The sequence below is a fragment of the Lagopus leucura genome, unplaced genomic scaffold (genome assembly GCF_019238085.1).
Source record: "Lagopus leucura isolate 7727_CA_CO unplaced genomic scaffold, USGS_WTPT01 Super-Scaffold_1, whole genome shotgun sequence".
Classification (NCBI taxonomy): Eukaryota; Metazoa; Chordata; class Aves; order Galliformes; family Phasianidae; genus Lagopus; species Lagopus leucura.
In genome coordinates, this window is record NW_024962250.1 from 41,856,111 (window position 1) to 41,875,114 (window position 19,004).

The following is a 19,004-nucleotide window of genomic DNA, read 5'->3' on the forward strand; positions in this document are numbered from 1 at the left end:
GCACCAACCGCCGCGGGAAAACGGAACGCCGCGGCTCCGCCGGGAGATTCCGACCGCGCGCAGTGGAACCCGCGCTGCGGGCACGCGGCGCTGCGGGCACACGGCGTGCCGCCCTCCGTGCCCGACAGCCCCGGTACCGCGCGGTGGTTCGGCCCGGCCCGGCGCCGTGCGGGGCGGCGGCGCCCGGAAGTGACGCGTGCGGCCGGGCGCTGCTGTGCCGGAGGGAGCGAGGAACGGCCCGAAAACCGCGCCGCAGGTGAGCGCCGGGACGGCCGGGACCGGGATGGGGCCGGGATGGATCGCAGAGGGCCGGGCGGCGCCGCGGTGGGTGCGGCTGCTGGCGTCGGGCCCGGCCGGGGCGTTCTGCAGCGTTCTGCAGCATCCCGCAGCCTCCCTCGTCGCGCTCAGCGCCGGGGCCGCCTGGCACGCGATCTTCGTTTGCTCCTCCGTGTCGGCCGGCCGCGTTGGCGCTCCCTGCGCGCTGCGGGACGGCCCGGCCTTCCGGCGCGGCAGTGCGGGGCGGGCTGCGGCCCGGCGGAGCTGTGCACGCGGCTGTGAGTGACGCCGTGATGCTCCGTCCTTACCGCGCTGCCGCCGTGCCCGGCTGTGTTTCCACCTTCCTGTTGCAGCACGACACGAGCGGAGCGCGGACACCAAGGGGCGGTAGCCGATGCTGCGGCAGCTTTTTGTAAGCGTTGTGTTGCTAAAATGCTGCTGCGTGGAAAACACCATCACCTTTCACAGGTATCCCTAAAGGACTTTGTTGTTGGTGTGTGCTCGATGGGAGGGCAGATGGCCGCAGAGCTCTGATCCAGCCGTACTGATGACTCTGTTTATCCTGTCTGTTCATAACAAGAGATTGCCGAGCGCTCTCACGTCCCTGAGCAGGGCACAGCTCTCCTGTCTCTGCCCCGCAGCATTCGCTTTGTCAGCTCTGCTGTTACGTTCTGTGCTTAAACGCTGGCAGCTAATTTTATGCTCTCACGTGAAGCAGTTTGTAAGTGGGCTCGTTGCAAATTAGGTGCCAGTTGAGGAGCTATGGAAATGATGAACTTCTTAATAACGAGATGAAGGAAGCACGCTTTGGAAGCTCGTGTAGTCATCTAGTGAATAAAAGAATTAAATCAGCTTTTCAGTTCAGAAGCGGGATGGTGGTGATGTTCCCTGCAGAACAATGGTGATGTTCCCTGCCTGTCCTGGATCTTGATGTGCTGACACCCTCCACCCTCTCACCACTGCAACAATTCAGTGAATAAGAACTGAAGAGCTCCCGCAGCTCTCAGTGGTGGGCAGCACCACTCGAATGCTAACGAAGCTGAAATTAGAGCAGGTATCGTGGTGCTGTCAGGTATCACAACGGGAAGGAAAACTTGAAGGAATGAGTGCTTGGGAGCTGTGTGAGCTGTGAGTGGCAGCTTCCTTCTCTCTGCCCTCCCTGTGCCACAGTGAGAGCAGCTGCCTACAGCCTAGGGAGAGGTGGAGGCAGCGGCAGTGCCCAGGGTGCTCTGTGCTCCCCCAGGAGCTGTGTGGGCTGGGTTGCAGAGCACCTCTTCTTGTTCCACTTCTTAGAATCATAGAATCATTGAGCTTGGAAAAGACCACCAAGATCCGAGTCCATCCCCACCCACTGAGCGTGTCCCTCAGTGCCACATCTCCATGGCTCTTGGATACCTTTGGGTACAGGTGTCCCCCCTGCTCCCTGCACAGCCTGACACAGTGCATCGCCGCTCTTTCAGAGAATAAATGTTTCCTAATATCCACCCTGAACCTTTTCTGGTGCAAAGTGAGGCCATCGCCTCTCATCCTTTTACTGTTACCTGGGAGCAGAGGCCAACCCCCATCTCACCATGACTTCATTTCAGAGAGTTGTAGAGAGCATTGAGGTCTCCTGAGCCTCCTCTTCACAGCCACTCCTCACAAGACCTGTGCTAAGGACCCTTCAAGCTTTTTTGCCCTTCTTTGGACACACTTCTGCTGATGCTGGGCACCCTGACCCAATCTCAGCAGGACAGCAGTGTGCTTGCTGGGGAGCTCTTGTTGCAGTAAAGTCCCCCATGGGGTGAGGTGATGGTATCCCGTCTGCTGTGCTCTCCTGCCCATTCGAAGCGTAGCAGGCCCTGCTCCTGCACGCCCTTTCCTGCAGTCCAGCAGCCTGTGTGGGTCTTTTGCTCTGCTTTGTGCCAAGGGAGGGATTGTTATGACCTGTGTGGAGCAGGGGTTGTGGAGCTGGGTGCCTCCTGAGCACTGGGGCGTTATGCAGCACTGCTTGGGGTGAGATGCAGCGGGAAAGGCGTGAGGCGAGGAGCACAGGCTAGCTTAGGAAGGTTTAACTTTGTCTCGAATAAGCCAGTTCTTTATTTCACAGAACCATAAGGGTTGGAAGTGACCTCTGGAGCTCTGCCAGTCCAATCCCCCTGCAACTGCAATAGCAGTTGCCCACAAATCGTGCAGGTGTGTTTGGATACCTCCAGACAAGGAGACTCCCCCACCACTTGGGGGTAGCTGTGCCAGGTCTCTGCCACACTCACAGCACAGAGATCTTCCTCATGTCTATACGGAACTCCCTGGGCTCCAGTCTGTGCCCGGTGCCCCCTTGTTTTGGTGCTGGGCACCATGGAACAGAGCCCAGCCCCCAGCTCCACCCTGCAGATATGGATCAGTACTGCTCAGATCCCCTCAGCCTTCTCTTTTCCAGGTGCACAGTCCCAGGCTCTCTATTTTTATTCTGATCTCTATGCAGTTCTCAGGAATATGTGGTGTAGAGCTCTTTCATGCATTCTGAAGTTTGCATTTTATTCCAGAAGGAAAAAATGTGTATTTTTCAATAAACGGTTAATATGGCAGTCACTGTTAATAAATACTTGTCCTGAGTTTAATGTGTATCTAAAAGCATAGAGCATGAGGGCTTGAGAGGTAAATTGCAAGGTAATACACTAATTTAGGTAAAAGCATAAACGGAAAAGTAATTTTTAAACGTTCCATGTGGCATGTCTGTGTAATATGAGTAATAAAGCAGCTGAAAGTGAAACCCTGAGTAATGCCTCAAAAATTCTGTTTGTCACAGATGGACCAGTCGTCTCCAACCTACATGCTTGCCAACCTAACACACTTGCATTCTGAACAGCTTCTGCAAGGCTTGAACCTCCTTCGCCAGCATCACGAGCTGTGTGACATTATCCTTAGGGTTGGCGATGTCAAGATCCATGCTCACAAAGTGGTGCTCGCCAGCATCAGCCCGTACTTCAAAGCCATGTTCACTGGGAACCTCTCTGAGAAGGAGAATTCAGAGGTAGAGTTCCAGTGCGTTGACGAAGCAGCCCTGCAGGCCATCGTGGAGTATGCCTACACAGGAACTGTGTTCATCTCACAGGACACCGTGGAGTCGCTTCTTCCAGCTGCAAACCTTCTCCAAATCAAGCTGGTGGTGAAGGAGTGCTGCGCCTTTCTGGAGAGCCAACTCGATCCTGGCAACTGCATTGGGATTTCTCGTTTTGCAGAGACCTATGGCTGTCACGACCTGTACTTGGCTGCCAACAAGTACATCTGTCAGAACTTTGAAGACGTTTGTCAGACTGAAGAATTCTTTGAGCTTACGCATTCTGAATTGGATGAAATTGTTTCCAATGACTGCTTGAATGTGGTGACAGAAGAAACAGTTTTTTATGCACTGGAGTCCTGGATCAAATATGATGTTCAGGAGCGACAGAAGTATTTAGCACAGCTGCTGCACTGCGTCCGGCTGCCGCTGCTGAGTGTGAAGTTCCTTACGAGGCTGTACGAAGCAAACCATCTCATTCGTGATGACCATACCTGCAAACATCTTCTAAACGAGGCTCTAAAATACCACTTCATGCCTGAACACAGACTTTCCCACCAGACCATGCTGATGACACGACCTCGCTGTGCTCCTAAAGTTCTGTGTGCTGTAGGAGGAAAAGCTGGGCTGTTTGCGTGTTTAGAAAGGTAACGGCAGAGCTGCTGCAGCAGTTGAGTGGCGTGATGTTCGTGTGTGGTTTTTGTCACCCTGGGTCAAGACAAGCGCTGAGAAGCTGTGGTTTGCAGAGATGTGGTTACTGCTTTCCTTGCAAGTGAGTTTTCTTGCAGCGAGGACAAGCAGTGCGTTCTTGGTTGTTGTGCGTAGTGCTCGCAGTTGAGGCTTTGTTTGTACCAGTACAAATAGCAGTAAAATCTTTTTCACTCTGAATTTGGTTAATAAAGGTAGCTGTCTTCAGTTTGCATGCGACTTCTAACTCGGGAGCCCTTGGAATTAAGACTAACTTAATCAGAGGAAAAGCAGTGTTAAGTTCTTGATCACAGTGCAGTCATGCCTTTAGTGAGCTGGTCTTATTTCCCCAGTTCTCAAACTAAGCATCCTCTTCAGATCAGTGGTTTGTTGCCTCGCTGAAGCTAGCCGCACCAACCAGAGGAACATAACAGAGACAGCTTTCTTGCCCATACTGGTGTGCCTGGGCACTGTATCAACATTTCCAGAAGTGGTAGCTCAATTGTGAGTGTTCCTGTGTGTATGTGTGCTTTTGTACATGGGCTGCTGTGATGCTGAATGCACCTTTACCAGTGCAGCACGTGTTCCCTGTGTTAAGGCAGGCTACCTGGGCTGGCCCTACGGCTGGGTGCTGGGATATTTTACTGAGCTACTCTTTTTTTGCAACAGTTCAGTGCTTGTACACATGAGCACACACTTAAGAGCAGTTGAGGATGTTGTCGAAGGTATTTACAGTTTGCTTTCCTGATCAGTGGTGTCAGCAGTGGCTGTTGGGACTGGGGATCCTTAGGGTTGTGTTTTTAAAGAGTAAAGGGTGGGGGAATGCTGAATGCCAGATCTGTTTGGTTAATGGAATAAGAGTCCTCTGGTACAGCTCAGCTCCATTTCTTTCACAGGTTCTCAAACGATTTTAACAATGTCACATAATGGTGTGGTTCAGAATACTTTGTTGTTGTTGTTAAATTGGAACTGGAACTGCATGTTCCTGCATACAGAAACTCCTTTCATTTGTTATTATTCATAATTGTCTCAAACTGATACTTCTATTCATACTTAAATAATTTTTCTTGGCAAAAAAAAAAAAAAAAAAAGGAATACATCAGTTAAAAATCTTCCCTAATAATTTAGGTACCTGATTTTCCTACAGCTGCAATTGAAAATGGGAGGCCCTACTGCCACAAAACTCATTTTCCTTTTTGTTTCTATTTGCAAGAAGGCTGATTTATTATTATTATTATTATTATTATTATTATTATTGGGATTTTTTGCTGCTAGTTACCTCCTGCTTCATATTAACAGAGCTTGGAATCTGTTTAGTGCTGCTCTTTCCTACCTGGGCCACTGCAGTGAAGGGCCGGTGTGCTGTCAGTCATAGCATCACAGCATGGCCTGGGTTGCACAGGAGCACAGTGCTCATCCAGCTCCAACCCCCTGCTGTGTGCAGGTCACCAACCAGCAGCCCAGGCTGCCCAGAGCCACATCCAGCCTGGCCTTGAAACTTTCCCTCTAGTTAGACTGCAGTGTACAACTGCAAACTACAAACTACTTTCTAAATGTGTGTACACGTCCATGTGTGCTCCTCTTACCCTTTTTGTCTCTCCTGTCTCCGTGGCCCTTCTGAGTGGCTGAGTGTTTGGTTTCTGGTTGGTTGGTTGTTTTCACTTTACGCTCCTAACTCTTCAGTTTGTATTTTGCAGCTCACCCTATTGCATCCTGCTGTCTGCCCTCACGCTGTCTGTGATGCTTTGTGCCTTCTCAGACTGTTCTGTCCTTTCAAAATCTATTTTTTCAGGTCTCAGACTTGGTGCTCTGACCTCCCACCATGTCACTGCATAGCTGTATGCTTTTGCTCTTTGCTTATGTCCAGGCCCTTGGAAGAAACAGCTGACATGGGATGAGAATTATAACGTATGCTCTTAAGACTGCGTTCCATGTTGCCCTTTTACAACAGAGCTCCATAAAGCTAGGTTTGCTCACGTAATGTTTCTTTTTTCTCTGTTTCAGTGTTGAAATGTATTTTCCCCAGAACGATTCCTGGATAGGCCTGGCACCTCTTAGCATTCCCCGCTATGAATTTGGAATATGTGTCCTAGACCAGAAAATCTATGTTGTAGGAGGGATTGCAACCCACGTGTGTCAAGGCATCAGCTACAGGAAGCACGAGAACTCAGTGGAATGCTGGGACCCCGACACAAACACCTGGACGTCTCTGGAGAGGATGTTTGAGAGCCGCAGCACGCTGGGAGTGGTGGTCCTGGCAGGAGAGCTCTATGCCCTGGGGGGCTACGATGGGCAGTCGTATCTACGAACTGTAGAGAAATACATTCCTAAAGTGAAGGAGTGGCAGCTGGTGGCCCCAATGAACAAAACGAGAAGCTGTTTTGCTGCAGCTGTCTTAGATGGAATGATATATGCCATTGGTGGGTATGGTCCTGCCCATATGAACAGGTATGTGCTTCTCATGTCTGTAGCTTGATGCCGTAAGCTGAAAATCAGTAAAAACATGAGCTTTTAAGCTTGTGTTCAGCAGCCAGTTAAAATATTCTGAGCTAAATCGGTGTTAATCCGCAGTGGGCCTCATTAATCCTTCTGTAGCATCAGTCTAGCGATTCAGCTGGGAAATCTGTATTTGAACTTCTCCGAGCTGGAACACAAAGATGTGTATGTTCTTAAAAATCCCCGAGAAGGGAAGACGACGAAGCCAAAGACATACATTGCATTCTGCTGAGCCAGGGAGTGCAGGGTGCCTGACCCCGAGCATCCCCAGGCTGGATGTCCCAGAGGAGAAGTGCTGTGGGCATGTTTGCTCTGCCCCACGGCAGCCCCTTTGTCAGTGGGGCCCAGCAGCAGTTGCAGCCCCTGGGAGAGCCCTGCTGAGCTGCAGCACTGCAGCAGTGCCAGGTAACCCTCTGCACCTCAGGGCTGCATGGTGCCAGGGTGCAAGGTTAGCTCTGACATTTGAAATACTCCTTAGACATGAATGGGATTTTTCTCATGCTCAATATACCTTCTATTCACAGGCATGTTTTTTGTACCAGCGTGTTCTTTAATTGTTCTGTTCCCTGTTGTTTCGTGTGGGTAGTCTGGGGTATTTAGTTATGCAAAATAGTAACTTGTACTCTTCATTAGAAGTGGGAACAAATCAGCCATATGTTCCTCCAGGAAGCACATTAATAAACAACAAGGCTGAGGAGCTGAGTGGAGAGTGCAAAGGAAATCTTGCTTATAAGAGGGGATGCACTGATTATTTAACAGCACGGTGTAACGACGTCACACCAGTCATTAATTGGATTCCTCACACTTTGTGTGCTCTTATGTGAAGCAGTTTGTGAAGCAGAGGATTGGTTCCTAAACAGGGAAGTGTAACTGAATAGTTTTCACTTGGAAAAGGCAAACAGTGCTCTAGCTTACAGAAATATGTAACATCAGTAGGTTACACTACTTAGCATGGTCCTAACCTTGTTGCACAGACTGCTTAGAAAGGAGGGTAACCAAGACCTTGCTGAGGACAGTCTGTTCAAGGCAGATGAGTGCTCGGGGTGAATGCCTGCCTTTGAAAGGGAAACTCAGCTTTGCATTTCAGAAAATGCAAAACTTAGCACTGGAATAGCAGGAAACATCTTCATCAAGTTGGTGCCTTTGAAGGGGAAAGCTCTAACGTCAGGTCTGCGGTGGCCCCACTCTTTGTGCAGCATCTGCTCTGTTCCTCAGTCAGAAAGGAACTGCCAGCACTACCTGGGGAGTTATCAAACTGGCGGATATTTCATTAGTTGCCTTTTAACATTGTACTTAGTCTTTATTGAATAGCTTTGTTTGTATTGATTACTCAGGGATGCAGTAACACGCCGTGCCGTGCAGTCGCTGGGCTCACACAAGCTCTAGCATTATAAGCAAGCTGACTGCTGTATAATTAAGCCCCTTTTCTCCTACTCTTTAGTGCTTCTGATTTTCCCTTCTCTTTTCTGCCTCCCTTGTGCTACTGAAGATGCACTGTGGACGGTGCTGGCCACGTATGAGGAGTGTTTGGGTGACTGTACAGATCCAGTGGTTAATAAAATGATGCTGATAATTTCTGTTTTACCCCAAAGGTCTTTTCTATCCTTTGTGCTCTGATCAGCAACCTCTTTACTGCTTTTCCTGAGGGATATGCTGTCCACGTGGTTGGGGTTTTTTTTGCCTCTGTCATTTTCAGGGATGCCTGAAGGAATTTCTGATTTGATGCATTACCCAAATAGACACACTTCACATCTACGTTTGGCCCAGTTTTTCATGCGTTTCGTTTTCTTATCAAAAGCAGCAGTCAACTTTGAAGGAGCTTTCTGTTCAGAACTCAGCTTTGAAAGATTGTACTTTGTTTCAAGATGTAACCTGAAGACACATGGTAGGGGGGTGAGAGCATTGGGGAGATGGCTGAGCTGCAGTTGCCCTCTGGGAGTCTTGGAAGTGCTTTCTGGCAATGCTTTCTGGAGAGGCTCCAGCTGCATGAGCTGTGTGTTGTGGAAGGACCTTTGAGACGATAGCTCTGCTTTCAGCTCTGTGTGCTGCCCTTGGGCAGTAGAAAGCAACCATGCTACAGAATTTTCCACCAGCTCGAGTGCTTTGTCAATGTGTTCCGATATTCCTGACGGACACAACTGGATGAGTCTCACGGATGTGGATGTCACTAAAATCTGAGCCTCACAAATGGTTTGTTTGTATTTGCAGCATGGAACGCTACGATCCAAGTAAGAACTCTTGGGAGACGGTAGCTTCAATGGCTGACAAAAGAATAAACTTTGGTGTCGGTGTCATGCTGGGCTTCATTTTCGTGGTAGGGGGGCACAACGGGGTGTCCCACTTGTCGAGCATTGAGCGGTACGATCCCCACCAGAACCAGTGGACTGTGTGCCGACCCATGAAGGAGCCCAGAACAGGTAGGGGCATCTGGATCTCAGCACTTCAGAGGGCTGTTCTTTCAGAAGTAAGCCACCGTTTGAGCTGGTAGAAGCTGCAGTAAGTTAGGCTCACAGGGACTTGTCTGCAGGGCATCTACCTTCATCTCTGCATTGGGTCACAGATTGCTTAATCAGTTCCATAGAAGAAGGAGTATTTAAAGTCCAATCTGTTTTTGTTAATGGTGAGCTGTACCAGGTAGAACTTGAAATAGTATTTCTGTTTTTCCATTAATTTTAAATTAATTTCAGCAATTCTGTGGTCGCTCTTCCATTTTACGTCGAGGCTCCATAATGCATCTTCTGTGCTGCCTGCTTGTGGAGTGTTGCTTTGCCTTAGGAAGAGGTGTGAGTGGAGTTGAAAAGGAGGGTTAGCATCTGTAGAGAGAATGACTCTTCATTTACACCCATTTTCCTTAAAGCTGGGCCGAAGAGGGAGAGGCTGGGTGGGATTGTCTGCTCTGCATTATCAGGAGGTGCCAGTGGGGACTCAAGTGGGAGCAGAAACACTCCTTAGTTTTGTGCTCAGCAATCAGCTAACTTTTTTTCTTTTCAACAGGAGTGGGTGCAGCTGTAATTGATAACTACCTTTACGTAGTTGGAGGTCATTCAGGGTCATCCTACCTGAACACTGTACAGAAGTATGACCCCATCTCAGATACCTGGCTGGACTCTGCTGGTATGATGTACTGCCGCTGCAATTTTGGTTTGACTGCACTTTGATGACAAGCAGGACTTCATGGACCTGTTGTGAGGTTGGAACTTTATGTGGTTGAAGATAAACCCTGCCACTGGAGACCATATGCTGCGTTTTCTGGAGCTGAAAAGTTGCAGGAATGTGGTGGAGTTGTGGTTGAAGTGAGGAAGGAATCATTTCCTCTTGGTTGCTGGCCTTGTTGCTTGGGTGCCACGGGCAGCAGGAGTGGGAAGCTCACCAGCAGCTGGGCTTGGGCAGCATCTGTTACAGGCAGGGAACTTTAACAAGTACTGTACATGCCTAGGACGTGGTTAGGACACTCACTGTCTGTCTGACCCTTTCACCTTCTAGAGCTTTTCTCTCTTCCTCCTGCCTACTAAGAAACATGAAGTTTACTGTGCTTGGGGTGAGAGACGTATGGGTGTGCTGTGTGACTGGGCTCTGCTGGTGACTGTCTGGTTGTGTCTTCATATTAAGAAAATGCCAGTGCTTCATAATTTTTTTATGAACCGTAACTAAAGGGCTGCCTTGTTTCTGTATCTCAAGGTCTGTAAATAATAAATGCCGTAGTCCATTGCCTGTGCACTCTCCTTTGTGACCTGCTTGCTGGTAGGAGGGCTGGGACGAGTAGGAACTGCTGAAAGAACTTGGCAAGGCACATTTATTGCCTCTCAACAAAATGTCGCGATCTGATGAAGAGAATCACATTTTTAAACCTTCCCATGTATTTCTCTCTGTCGTGGACAGATGAGTACCAGAAGTGGTGACTCGGTCTTGCTGGTCTGCTGTGAGGTTTCAGTTGTGATGCAAAGAGAAGTGACAGCATCAGAAAACGTGGCAGCAGCGTTTGCGGCATGCCATAAAATACTCAGAAAACAATCGGTCCCATCCTTCCCCAGAGCACACCTGTGTCTGTATCCCCTACAAATTCCCTCTTTAAAAGAATGTGTGATCCCTCTCTCAGAGTGCTGGGGTGTGAGGACGGGGCTAGCTGTGTGCCTGGTGCTGTGGCTGTCCCTGCAGTGGGTGCAGTGTGCAGGCAGCACGGTGCCTGTGCTTGTGCTGCTGGCTTTCCTTCTGACTCGCTTGAGACATCTGTGCCTATGGAAACTGTCAAGAAGAACACAGTGTAGTGAATGAGCTCTGTGTGTGTTACCTTTTCTTTTTTTCAGGAGATCTGTGTTTCTTGTTCTCACAAATACATAATGCATACGTGTGGAGCAGTAAGATCCCAGCCCGGGTTCTTGCCCTGATCACCGCCAACATGCAGTGCTGCTGAGTGCAGTGCTGGGCTCAGTGCTGCTGGAGCACAAGGTGGTGATAACTGTGTGATGGCCCCAAGCCTGGTGCCAATGCAGGCAAATGGAGGCTGATGCTGGGGGCTGTAAAGCTTATTTCAAAACAGATGAGTGAGTACGTAGCACTTCTAGCTAATTCAGCACGTTTGGGTTTGCCTTCTGCTTTGAACTGGGAATTGTGGTTGTCCTGAATTTCTGTTTTGATTGTGTTGCCAGACCTGGTACTTAGGAAGTGTTCTGCCTCGACTTACTTCTGTTCTAACACGTTCAGTTAATGTTTGTCTCCCCTTGTTTTCCAAACCCACGTAGTATTGTTTTTGAAGGTGCAATAATATTTAAAACAGTTGCTTTAAAAGCCGTTTCTTTGTAGATAGGCCTAGCAGATGTTCTCTCAGTACACTTAATTTATTGTTTATTTTTTCCCTGAGGAGCTAATTGCAGCTGGGCAAGCACTGGGGGTCTTTGTTCTTCCATAAGCTCACATTTGAGCAGCTGAGGGGGCACAGGAGCTTTCACCATAGAGCAGAACCCACCCGTTGCAGTTGCTTGCACAAGTCACAGAATCCTGCACATGTTCTTCAGGTTTGGCAGAATCACGCAGGACTTTAAAAGCAAATAATTCACAGGGCAAGAGATTTCAATGCAGTTTGTGTGACCCACTGAGGATTTCTGGTTACATAGCAATAATAGTGTAACTGGACATGAGTAACTGCACTGGGTGGGAGTGCAGAGAAGGGGCAGGTGGGGCAGTGGTGGTGCTTCAGTCTGCACAGATCACCTTCACTTTCCTGCCCTGGTGAATGCACAAGGCAAATGCTTCCGTGTGCTCTTCTCATTTACAGCATCACAGATGCCATTGGTTATGATGTCTTCTGACTCTATTGGGAGATAAAGTTGCTGAGCAATCTAATATCAAGGAAGAAAAGCTCTTACTTACAGTCAGGTGTGTGCCTGTAAGCACAGGAGTTGTTCCATGCAGGTCAACGTGTGCTGTACTGCAGTAGGATTCCATGAATGAAGATGCCAGTGCATCTTTGCTTGAAATACTCTCATGGAAACTATCAGGAAATTCTGTTACTGGGCAGTAGAAGGTGGTGTGAGAGACAGAAATCGTTTTGATGTCACCAGAAGAAAAAGAAATCTATTTTTTCAGTGTGATATTATTGGTTTTCAGTGCATGCATCTTTCATTTATGGAAGGCAGAAGATGTTTTATTACGTTTATCTGAGCAGCAGCAATACTAAGTTAGATGATAGAGACTGACCCTGAATCGTATCATGTAGTATCGCTAGACTTGAAGGTAGCAGCATGAAAAATTCTCTTTGTACACAGCGTCAGGAATGGGAAGAACACATGATGGAATGTGCTGCTGCTGTTGGATGAACTGTTGGGCTGGTTGGACAGAGATGGGCAGGGCAATGCCTCAGCTTTAGGCATCAGTTCGTGTCACACTGCCCTCGTTCTGTTCAGGCACTTGCTGTCCTGTGTCTCAAAGCGTTTGGTGATGGGAGGTCGGGCACAACAGCTTGTTTGCACAGTGCTCCTGTTGTAATGTCTGTCTTGCAGCTGAAAATCTAAGGACCTTCAACCAAGATGTCACACAACGATAAATTATCATCCAGTTCTATTTTTTAATCACTCAGAATGATCTGTAGAGCACTTTAAAATGGGCACGAGTTCGTATGTGCGTGTATAGTTCCCAAATTTCTGCTTTCTTAACTCAGATATTCATCTGTAAGCTTCGTGCCTGCCTGTCCTTCCAGGAATGCTCTTCTTGCAGGAGGCCTCATGGGCTGCAAGGGCGACAAGTATCCCATGAGCATCACTCCATTCCCCTTTGCTGGGAGACAGCATGTCATCATTGCGAAGCTGCCATCAGTAAATCCCCATCCATCATCTAAAACAATGCAAAACGTCCCAGCTTGCCTTAAATTCTTGATATCTAACTGAAACGCAAAGAACTGGATGATAACTCCTGGTTTTTTTGCCTTACGCGCTGTGCTGTATTTTAAACCCAAGGAGAAGTATAATTTTTAGCAGGGTTTGATAACTGTACAGAGAACACCGAAACGTGCTGGGCTGTGCTGAGTGCTGTGTGAGGAGTGAGCAGTGCTGTGTGGCTCTGTGTCCATTCCCACGTGCACACCTTCTTTAGCAGCGATGTTCTGGTTCTGTTATTGTTTACAATGTGCTATTTGAGGTCAGCAGGAAATGAGCTGTAACTTGCATCCTCGTTCCTTGCCCGTGTTCTCAACGTGTTGGCTCTTGTGATAATGCTCTGTAATGGTTGTTGTAACTATTTCATTGAGTGTGAAGCAGTTTAGTAAATAAACCTGGAGAAAAGCTTGCTTTCACACTTCTGGTGGGTGCTGAACATAAACGCGTGGCTGCCTTTCTCTCCTCATGTGATGTCTTTGGGATGTGACCCAAATGCAACGGCAAAGTGATTTCCATGTGTCCCTCCCCATCGTCCATCTTTCCACACCCCCACCTGCTGAATCTGCTGAGCACAGACCTGCTGCTCCTGCTTGCACTGTGCTCTAGGAAGCTCCTGCTGGCTTTCCCCTGCTGATGGAGGCTCAGCATCACAGCACCTGAGCAGAAATGTCTGTTGGGTCAAGGGTTTGCAGCTAAATAATGTCAGTTTGCAGTTGACAGCAATCTGTGTGCTGGGTGGTAACCTCCCCTTGTGTAATGGTCTGCATGAAGTGTCAACTGCTCACTCCATCTGAGGAGGGCGAGTAAGACTTGGCATGTGAGGTCAAGTTCTATTTTTGCAGGCTTCATCTCAGTGCTGACACACATGGTGTTACCTAATGGAGACTGTTTACGAGGGTGGATGGTGATAGGACAAGGGGAATGGTTTTAAAGTGAGACAGGGGAGGCGTGGGTTGGATATGAGGAGGAAGTTTTTGAGCCAGAGGGTGGTGAGGCACTGGCACAGGTTGCCCAAGGAGGCTGTGGATGCCCCATCCCTGCAGGCATTCAAGGCCAGGCTGGATGTGGCTCTGGGCAGCCTGGGCTGCAGGTTGGTGACCTGCACACAGCAGGGGTTGGAACTGATTGAATCATAGAGTCACAGCATGGCCTGGGTTGCAAAGGAGCACAGTGCTCATGCAGCTCCAACCCCCTGCTGTGTGCAGGTCGCCAACCAGCAGCCCAGGCTGCTCAGAGCCACATCCAGCCTGGCCTTGAAACTTCCCCTCTACTTAGGCAGCAGTGGTCCTGTCCCTTTACTTCAGTGATGAAAGAACAAACTGAACATGAAGTGGATGTTTGGGCACCCAGCTCTGAGCCTGGGCTCAAAGCCGCTGCTCTGGGTGATGATCAGAGCTGCTCTTCCCTTGGCACACCAGGCTGTGCTGCTGCTGCCTTCTGCCCGCTGTGCTCCCAAGAGCTGTGCCCTGGGTGGCAGTGAGGCACACAGCTGTCTGTTCTGAGGCCACGCTGCTGGGAATTGAGGTCCTGTGCATTTAAAGCAGAGAAATGATATTGCTTCACGGGAGGACGGCAGTGTTACTCGAGAGCCAAAGGTAAGGGTGCGCCTGAGTGCTTTGCTTAATTGGAGATGAAACTGAAATACTAACAGCTTTGGGCTGCAAATTTGGATCCATATTTCAGTCCCCAGACCTCCAGGCTCCAGAGAGTTGCTGAGCCCTCAGTAAATGCTGGGATGCAGCAGGTATTTAATTGTTCTGTGGACATGGATTTCCACTGCCTAATCCCTCAATGCTCACTGAACAATCTGCATGTATATGCAGATTGCTCCCCATCTGCATGTATATCTCCTGCTGTACTTGCAGGTCCTGGGTGTGCACTGAGCCCAGCACTGCACTGCATGAGGTGAGAGCTCTCCCATCCCTATGGGGCTGCAGGGAGAAGCAGAGGGCTGCACAACCCTTTCTAAACGCTGGCTTCAGGATGGCTGCCCCATGGAGCAGTCACCTCCACTGCCTTCAGCTCACCATTTCCCTGGGATGATGCTGATTTTTGCCTTATTTTTCCATCTCAGACCCTTGGCAAAGCACATCAGGTGAACGCCCCAGCAGCTGCCCTGCAGTGTGCAATGCAGACAAGTTGCAGGAGGTCACGGGCTCACAGTGTGGTTGGGTTGGAAGAGACCCCAAAACCCCAACCCAAGAGCAGCACCTTGCACTTGGCCCCACTGGACCTCGTTTGGTCCACACAGGCCCACTCTCCTAAGTCCACACCCCAGACACATTGCCTCTCTCTCAGAAGGCTGCAGCTGCTGCCCTGACCAAAGCCAGGATGTTTGCAGCCCTGCTGCCACGTCCCCCCTCTGCTGCTCCCATTGCAGGACTGCACAGCAGCATCCCAGCCCCAGCACTCAGCTCTCAGTGCATCCCCACGGGGTCCTGTGAGCCCAAGTCTGTGCCCAGGGACACACAGGTGCTTACAGAACCTACTGTCAAGTTCTCTCTGCCACACTATTTATTTTAAACCTTGAGTTGTCCTAAATGAGAAAGCACTTCACTCATTTGTGCAGATTAATTTAGAGAGCTGGAGATAATAATGTTTTATAAATTTAGCATAAATTTCCCAAAGGGTTTGCAGATATTCAGATTAAGCTCATTCCATTCAGGCTGATATTCAGCTAGGAAACAAAGCCGAGGTTCTCTCCTTGCTTTCTCCAGAGCCTTCAGACCTGCTTTTGTTGCTGCAGTGCCTCCAGCCCAAACACTCTGGGATGTGCCCACATCCAGCACAGGGACAGCCCGAAGCTGGAACACCACAGATCACAGAATCATAGAATATCCCGCCCTGGATGGGACCATAAGGATTACTGAGTCCAATCCCTGGCTCCATGCAGCACCACCCAGTGATCAGGCCATGGGTCTGAGGGAAGCAGGCTCAGTGCTGTGCCAATAGAAGCCATGGGGATGCTGTGGAGGTACCACGCATATCAGGGTGCCTGGTTCTTGGTCCTTCCTTCCTCCCAGTGGCTCCTCTTTTCCCATGGACATCCCCTGCTGCCTGCATCAGGATTACTGCAGGATGAAAAAGATCCAGTCGGCTTAACGTAAAGTGACAGACCTTATCACACAGTGTCATCCTGCATTTCCGAGAGGAAAAGGAGAGTGAGAAAGTGAGAGAAAAGAAAAAAAAAAGAAAAAAAAAAAAGAAAAAAGATGTTAACGCTCCTCGGGGAGCAAGAATTGGGATGTAGGAGGTGGGAGAGCTGAGAGCTGGGCAATGCTGCTGCCCCAGGGGGCTCAGGAATGCCCGGCTGTGCCGTGCCTAGGGCTGCTGGCTGGGGGAGGGGGCAGAGGAGGGGTCTGGGTGTGTGGCTGTGTGGAATCACCGAATGGTTTGGATTGGAAGGGACCCTTAAGAACATCCCGTTCCAACCCCTGCTGCAGGCGGGGACACCTCCCAAAGACCAGGTTGCTCACAGCTCCATCCAGCCTGGCCTCCAGTGCTTCCAAGGAGGGGCATCCACAGCCTCACTGTGTGTCTTTGTGCCTGTGTATCTGTGTATCTGTGCCCACGTGTTTCTGCATTCATATTTCCCTCACGGAGGTGCTCCTGTGCTCACTTTTGACCCGAATCTGATGACAGGAACCTTATTTTATTCTGCAGAATGAAAAGTAAAAGGAAAATTAATCTAATCTGGCAAATTCACCTTTTCAGTCGCTCAAGAAGCAGAGCTGACTTGGAAGCCATGGAGAGGAGGGGACTCCGAGCGCACCGCAGCCGTTGCCGCCGCTTAATCCGATGCGGAGAAAAGGCTGTTAAGCTCTGAAGGGATCTTACACGCATCCCCGTGGCATTTGACACGCTAATCTTACGGAAATAGATTAATTACAAACGCTATTTCTGTCGGCTTAACCGACTACCAAAAGGTCATTGCTAAAGGATGGAGCTGCCGAGGTTGCGCTGAATCGGCGGCACGGCGGGGTGCGGGGTGCGGGGCGGCCCCGGGGGGAGGGGAGCGCGGTGCGGTGCGGCCGCGGGGCACAAATGCGGGCTGCTCAGATGGGCTCCGCACCGCCGGCTTCGCTTGCAGTCGTTCCCACGCGGGCGCATCGCCATGGGAATGGACGCCCGCGGGATCCGGAGGGAGCGGAGCGACGCCGTGCGGTGCCCGGGATGGAGCTGTGCCCGGGGCGGGGAATTGCCCCGCGGGGACCGCTGGGGCCGCGCGGCAGTCCCTGAGCCGCGATCCGCCCGCGGGTCTCTGCGCCCAACGGGGCCGAAACGCCGCGGGGCGGCACGCGGAGCTCCGTGATACCGCGTGGGGCGGGGAGCGCCGGGCGTCGGAGCGCGTGTTGGAGCTGCGGGTGGCCCCGAGAGCCGCGGGCAGCGGGAAAGGCGGACTTGAAGGGCCCCCCGTCCAACTGCGACCGTTCCGTGGTTCTGTGACCCTCTTTGGGGAAATCCCACCGCGCGGCATCTCGGTGCCTCCGTCCGTCGCTCATCGCGCTCAAGGAGCGGGCAGGGAAGGAAGAGCAGAGCCGTACGGCTGCGGCCCCGAGCGGCCACGGGGGCGGAGGGGAGCGAGGAGCGGGGGCTGCGGGAACGGGACGCGTCGGGGCTCGGAGGTTCCGCCGGGCGCCGTGGGTCGAGCCCCTTCGCTCCGCCCGCGGCTTCGAGCGCTTCAGGGCGCTGAGAGAGAGCCCCAGCGCCCGGCAGATGGTAGCAAAGCTCTGTGCCGCTCCGTGCCGCCGCCTAACGGAGCTCCGCGGGCTCAAATTCGCGCTCTCGGCGGTGCTCGCGCTGCGGGAACGCGCTGCGGCCGGGAGCCGGGCTGGGCCGTCCGAGAGGAGCGGGCGGAAAGCTGCGGGGAGCCGGGAGGGGCTCTGCGGGGTGAGAGCGGCAGTGCGGCTCGGGGTGCGGGCGGCTGAGCGCGGCTCCTTCCGGGGGGGTCGGGGAAAGGATTCTCCGTCGCTCGCTGCAATTGCACTTGCGGGAAGATGCGAATTGCGCGGCCAGCTGCGGCGACGCGAGGGTTTGCGATGACCCCTACGCGCAGACGGGAGCATTTAATGAGCCGTGCCTTAATTGGAGACACGGAGGCCCGCGGCAGCCGGCAGCCCGGCAGGCCCGCAGTACCACCGCACGCACATCGCGCCCGGCCCGCGTTGCCGTCGGGTGGCGGCTCTGACCGAAAAACCCCGAGGGGCGGCCGAGGGTCTCATCTGGAGGGAGGGTCGATGAGTTCCAAAGAAGCTTGGGACGAAAGTAGGGAAAACAGCCGCTCCCAGCAGGACTCAGTACAGATATTGGGCTTTTCTTTTCCTGAAGTTTTCAATGGTTTCTAAGGCACAACTGATTCTTTATTCCTCCAGAAAATCTGCTGCCTGCGTGGATCCTCTCCCTGGCTTTCAGTTCCCTTAGGAGAAACCTGGAGCACCCCCCATGCCTGGGGGCGTGGGGGCAATCACCCAGAATGGGCAGCTGAGGGAAATGTGTGCCTTTGTTTGAGGGACAGTCACTCACTGGGGCATGGGATGTGTCCCCATGGCTGTGCTGAGTGCACGTCACGCTGGTGGGTTATGCTGTGTTGGGTGGGATTTTGTAATGTTTGCAGAAGTCAAGAAAAATGAGGCTGTGTGTCCTCCCAGGAGTGCTGGGACTCAGTATCCTCCCCAGCACCCAGCTGTGAGAGTATTTTAGCAGCAGATTGGGATTCATAGGAGCATAAAAGCATTCCACTTGGAAATGAGCTCTAATATCACCAACCCCAGCCCACCCCTCCATGCCCACTGCCCACATCCCTCAGTGCCACATCTCCATGGCTCTGGAACACCTCCAGGGACGGTGACCCCACCACTGCTGGGCAGCTGTGCCACTGCTCATGTGGAGAAGAAATGTTTCCTAATATCCAACCTGACCACCCCCTGGCACTTCTTGAGGCCATCACCTCTCATCCTATTGCTGTTACTCAGGAGCAGAAGCCAACCCACACCTCACCACCTGTCAGGAACCTGTCAGGGGAGAGCAATGAGGTCCCTCAGAGCCTCCTCTTCTCCAGACTTTCCCACCCCATTCCCTGCTCCCCATAGTACTGTGCTCCAGACCCCTCCCGGCCCTATTCGCAGCTCACATTCAGA

General features: G+C 51.3%; 2 protein-coding genes across 3 annotated transcripts in view; one reads left to right on the plus strand and one right to left on the minus strand.

Moving 5' to 3' along the window:
* The window catches only part of TOGARAM1 (TOG array regulator of axonemal microtubules 1), a 34,293-nt gene extending 33,911 nt beyond the window's left edge, over positions 1–382 (minus strand). The window contains exon 1 of the mRNA XM_042869678.1: positions 122–382. Within this exon, the coding sequence (XP_042725612.1) occupies positions 122–382 (261 nt within the window). The remainder of the gene's footprint in view (positions 1–121) is intronic.
* On the plus strand, positions 203–13,285 carry KLHL28 (kelch like family member 28). Of its 2 annotated transcripts, none has more exons than XM_042867992.1 (5): positions 203–256; positions 3,065–3,963; positions 6,008–6,451; positions 8,708–8,916; positions 9,494–13,285. In XM_042867992.1, the coding sequence occupies exons 2-5, from the start codon at positions 3,065–3,067 to the stop codon at positions 9,655–9,657; spliced, it is 1,716 nt and encodes a 571-aa protein (XP_042723926.1). In that variant the 5' UTR covers positions 203–256; the 3' UTR covers positions 9,658–13,285. The 2 variants fall into 2 exon arrangements, with proteins under 2 accessions (XP_042723926.1, XP_042723918.1); XM_042867984.1 differs by lacking the exon at positions 203–256 and adding an exon at positions 638–744.
* Positions 13,286–19,004: the final 5,719 nt, after the last annotated feature.

Excerpts from the sequence above, each read along its gene's own strand:
- KLHL28 (XM_042867984.1), top strand. The coding sequence starts at position 709 with ATGCTGCTGCGTGGAAAACACCATCACCTTTCACAG. Across the intron at positions 745-3,064 it reads AACACCATCACCTTTCACAG|ATGGACCAGTCGTCTCCAAC; the intron begins GTATCCCTAAAG and ends TGTTTGTCACAG. Across the intron at positions 6,452-8,707 it reads GGTCCTGCCCATATGAACAG|CATGGAACGCTACGATCCAA; the intron begins GTATGTGCTTCT and ends TTGTATTTGCAG.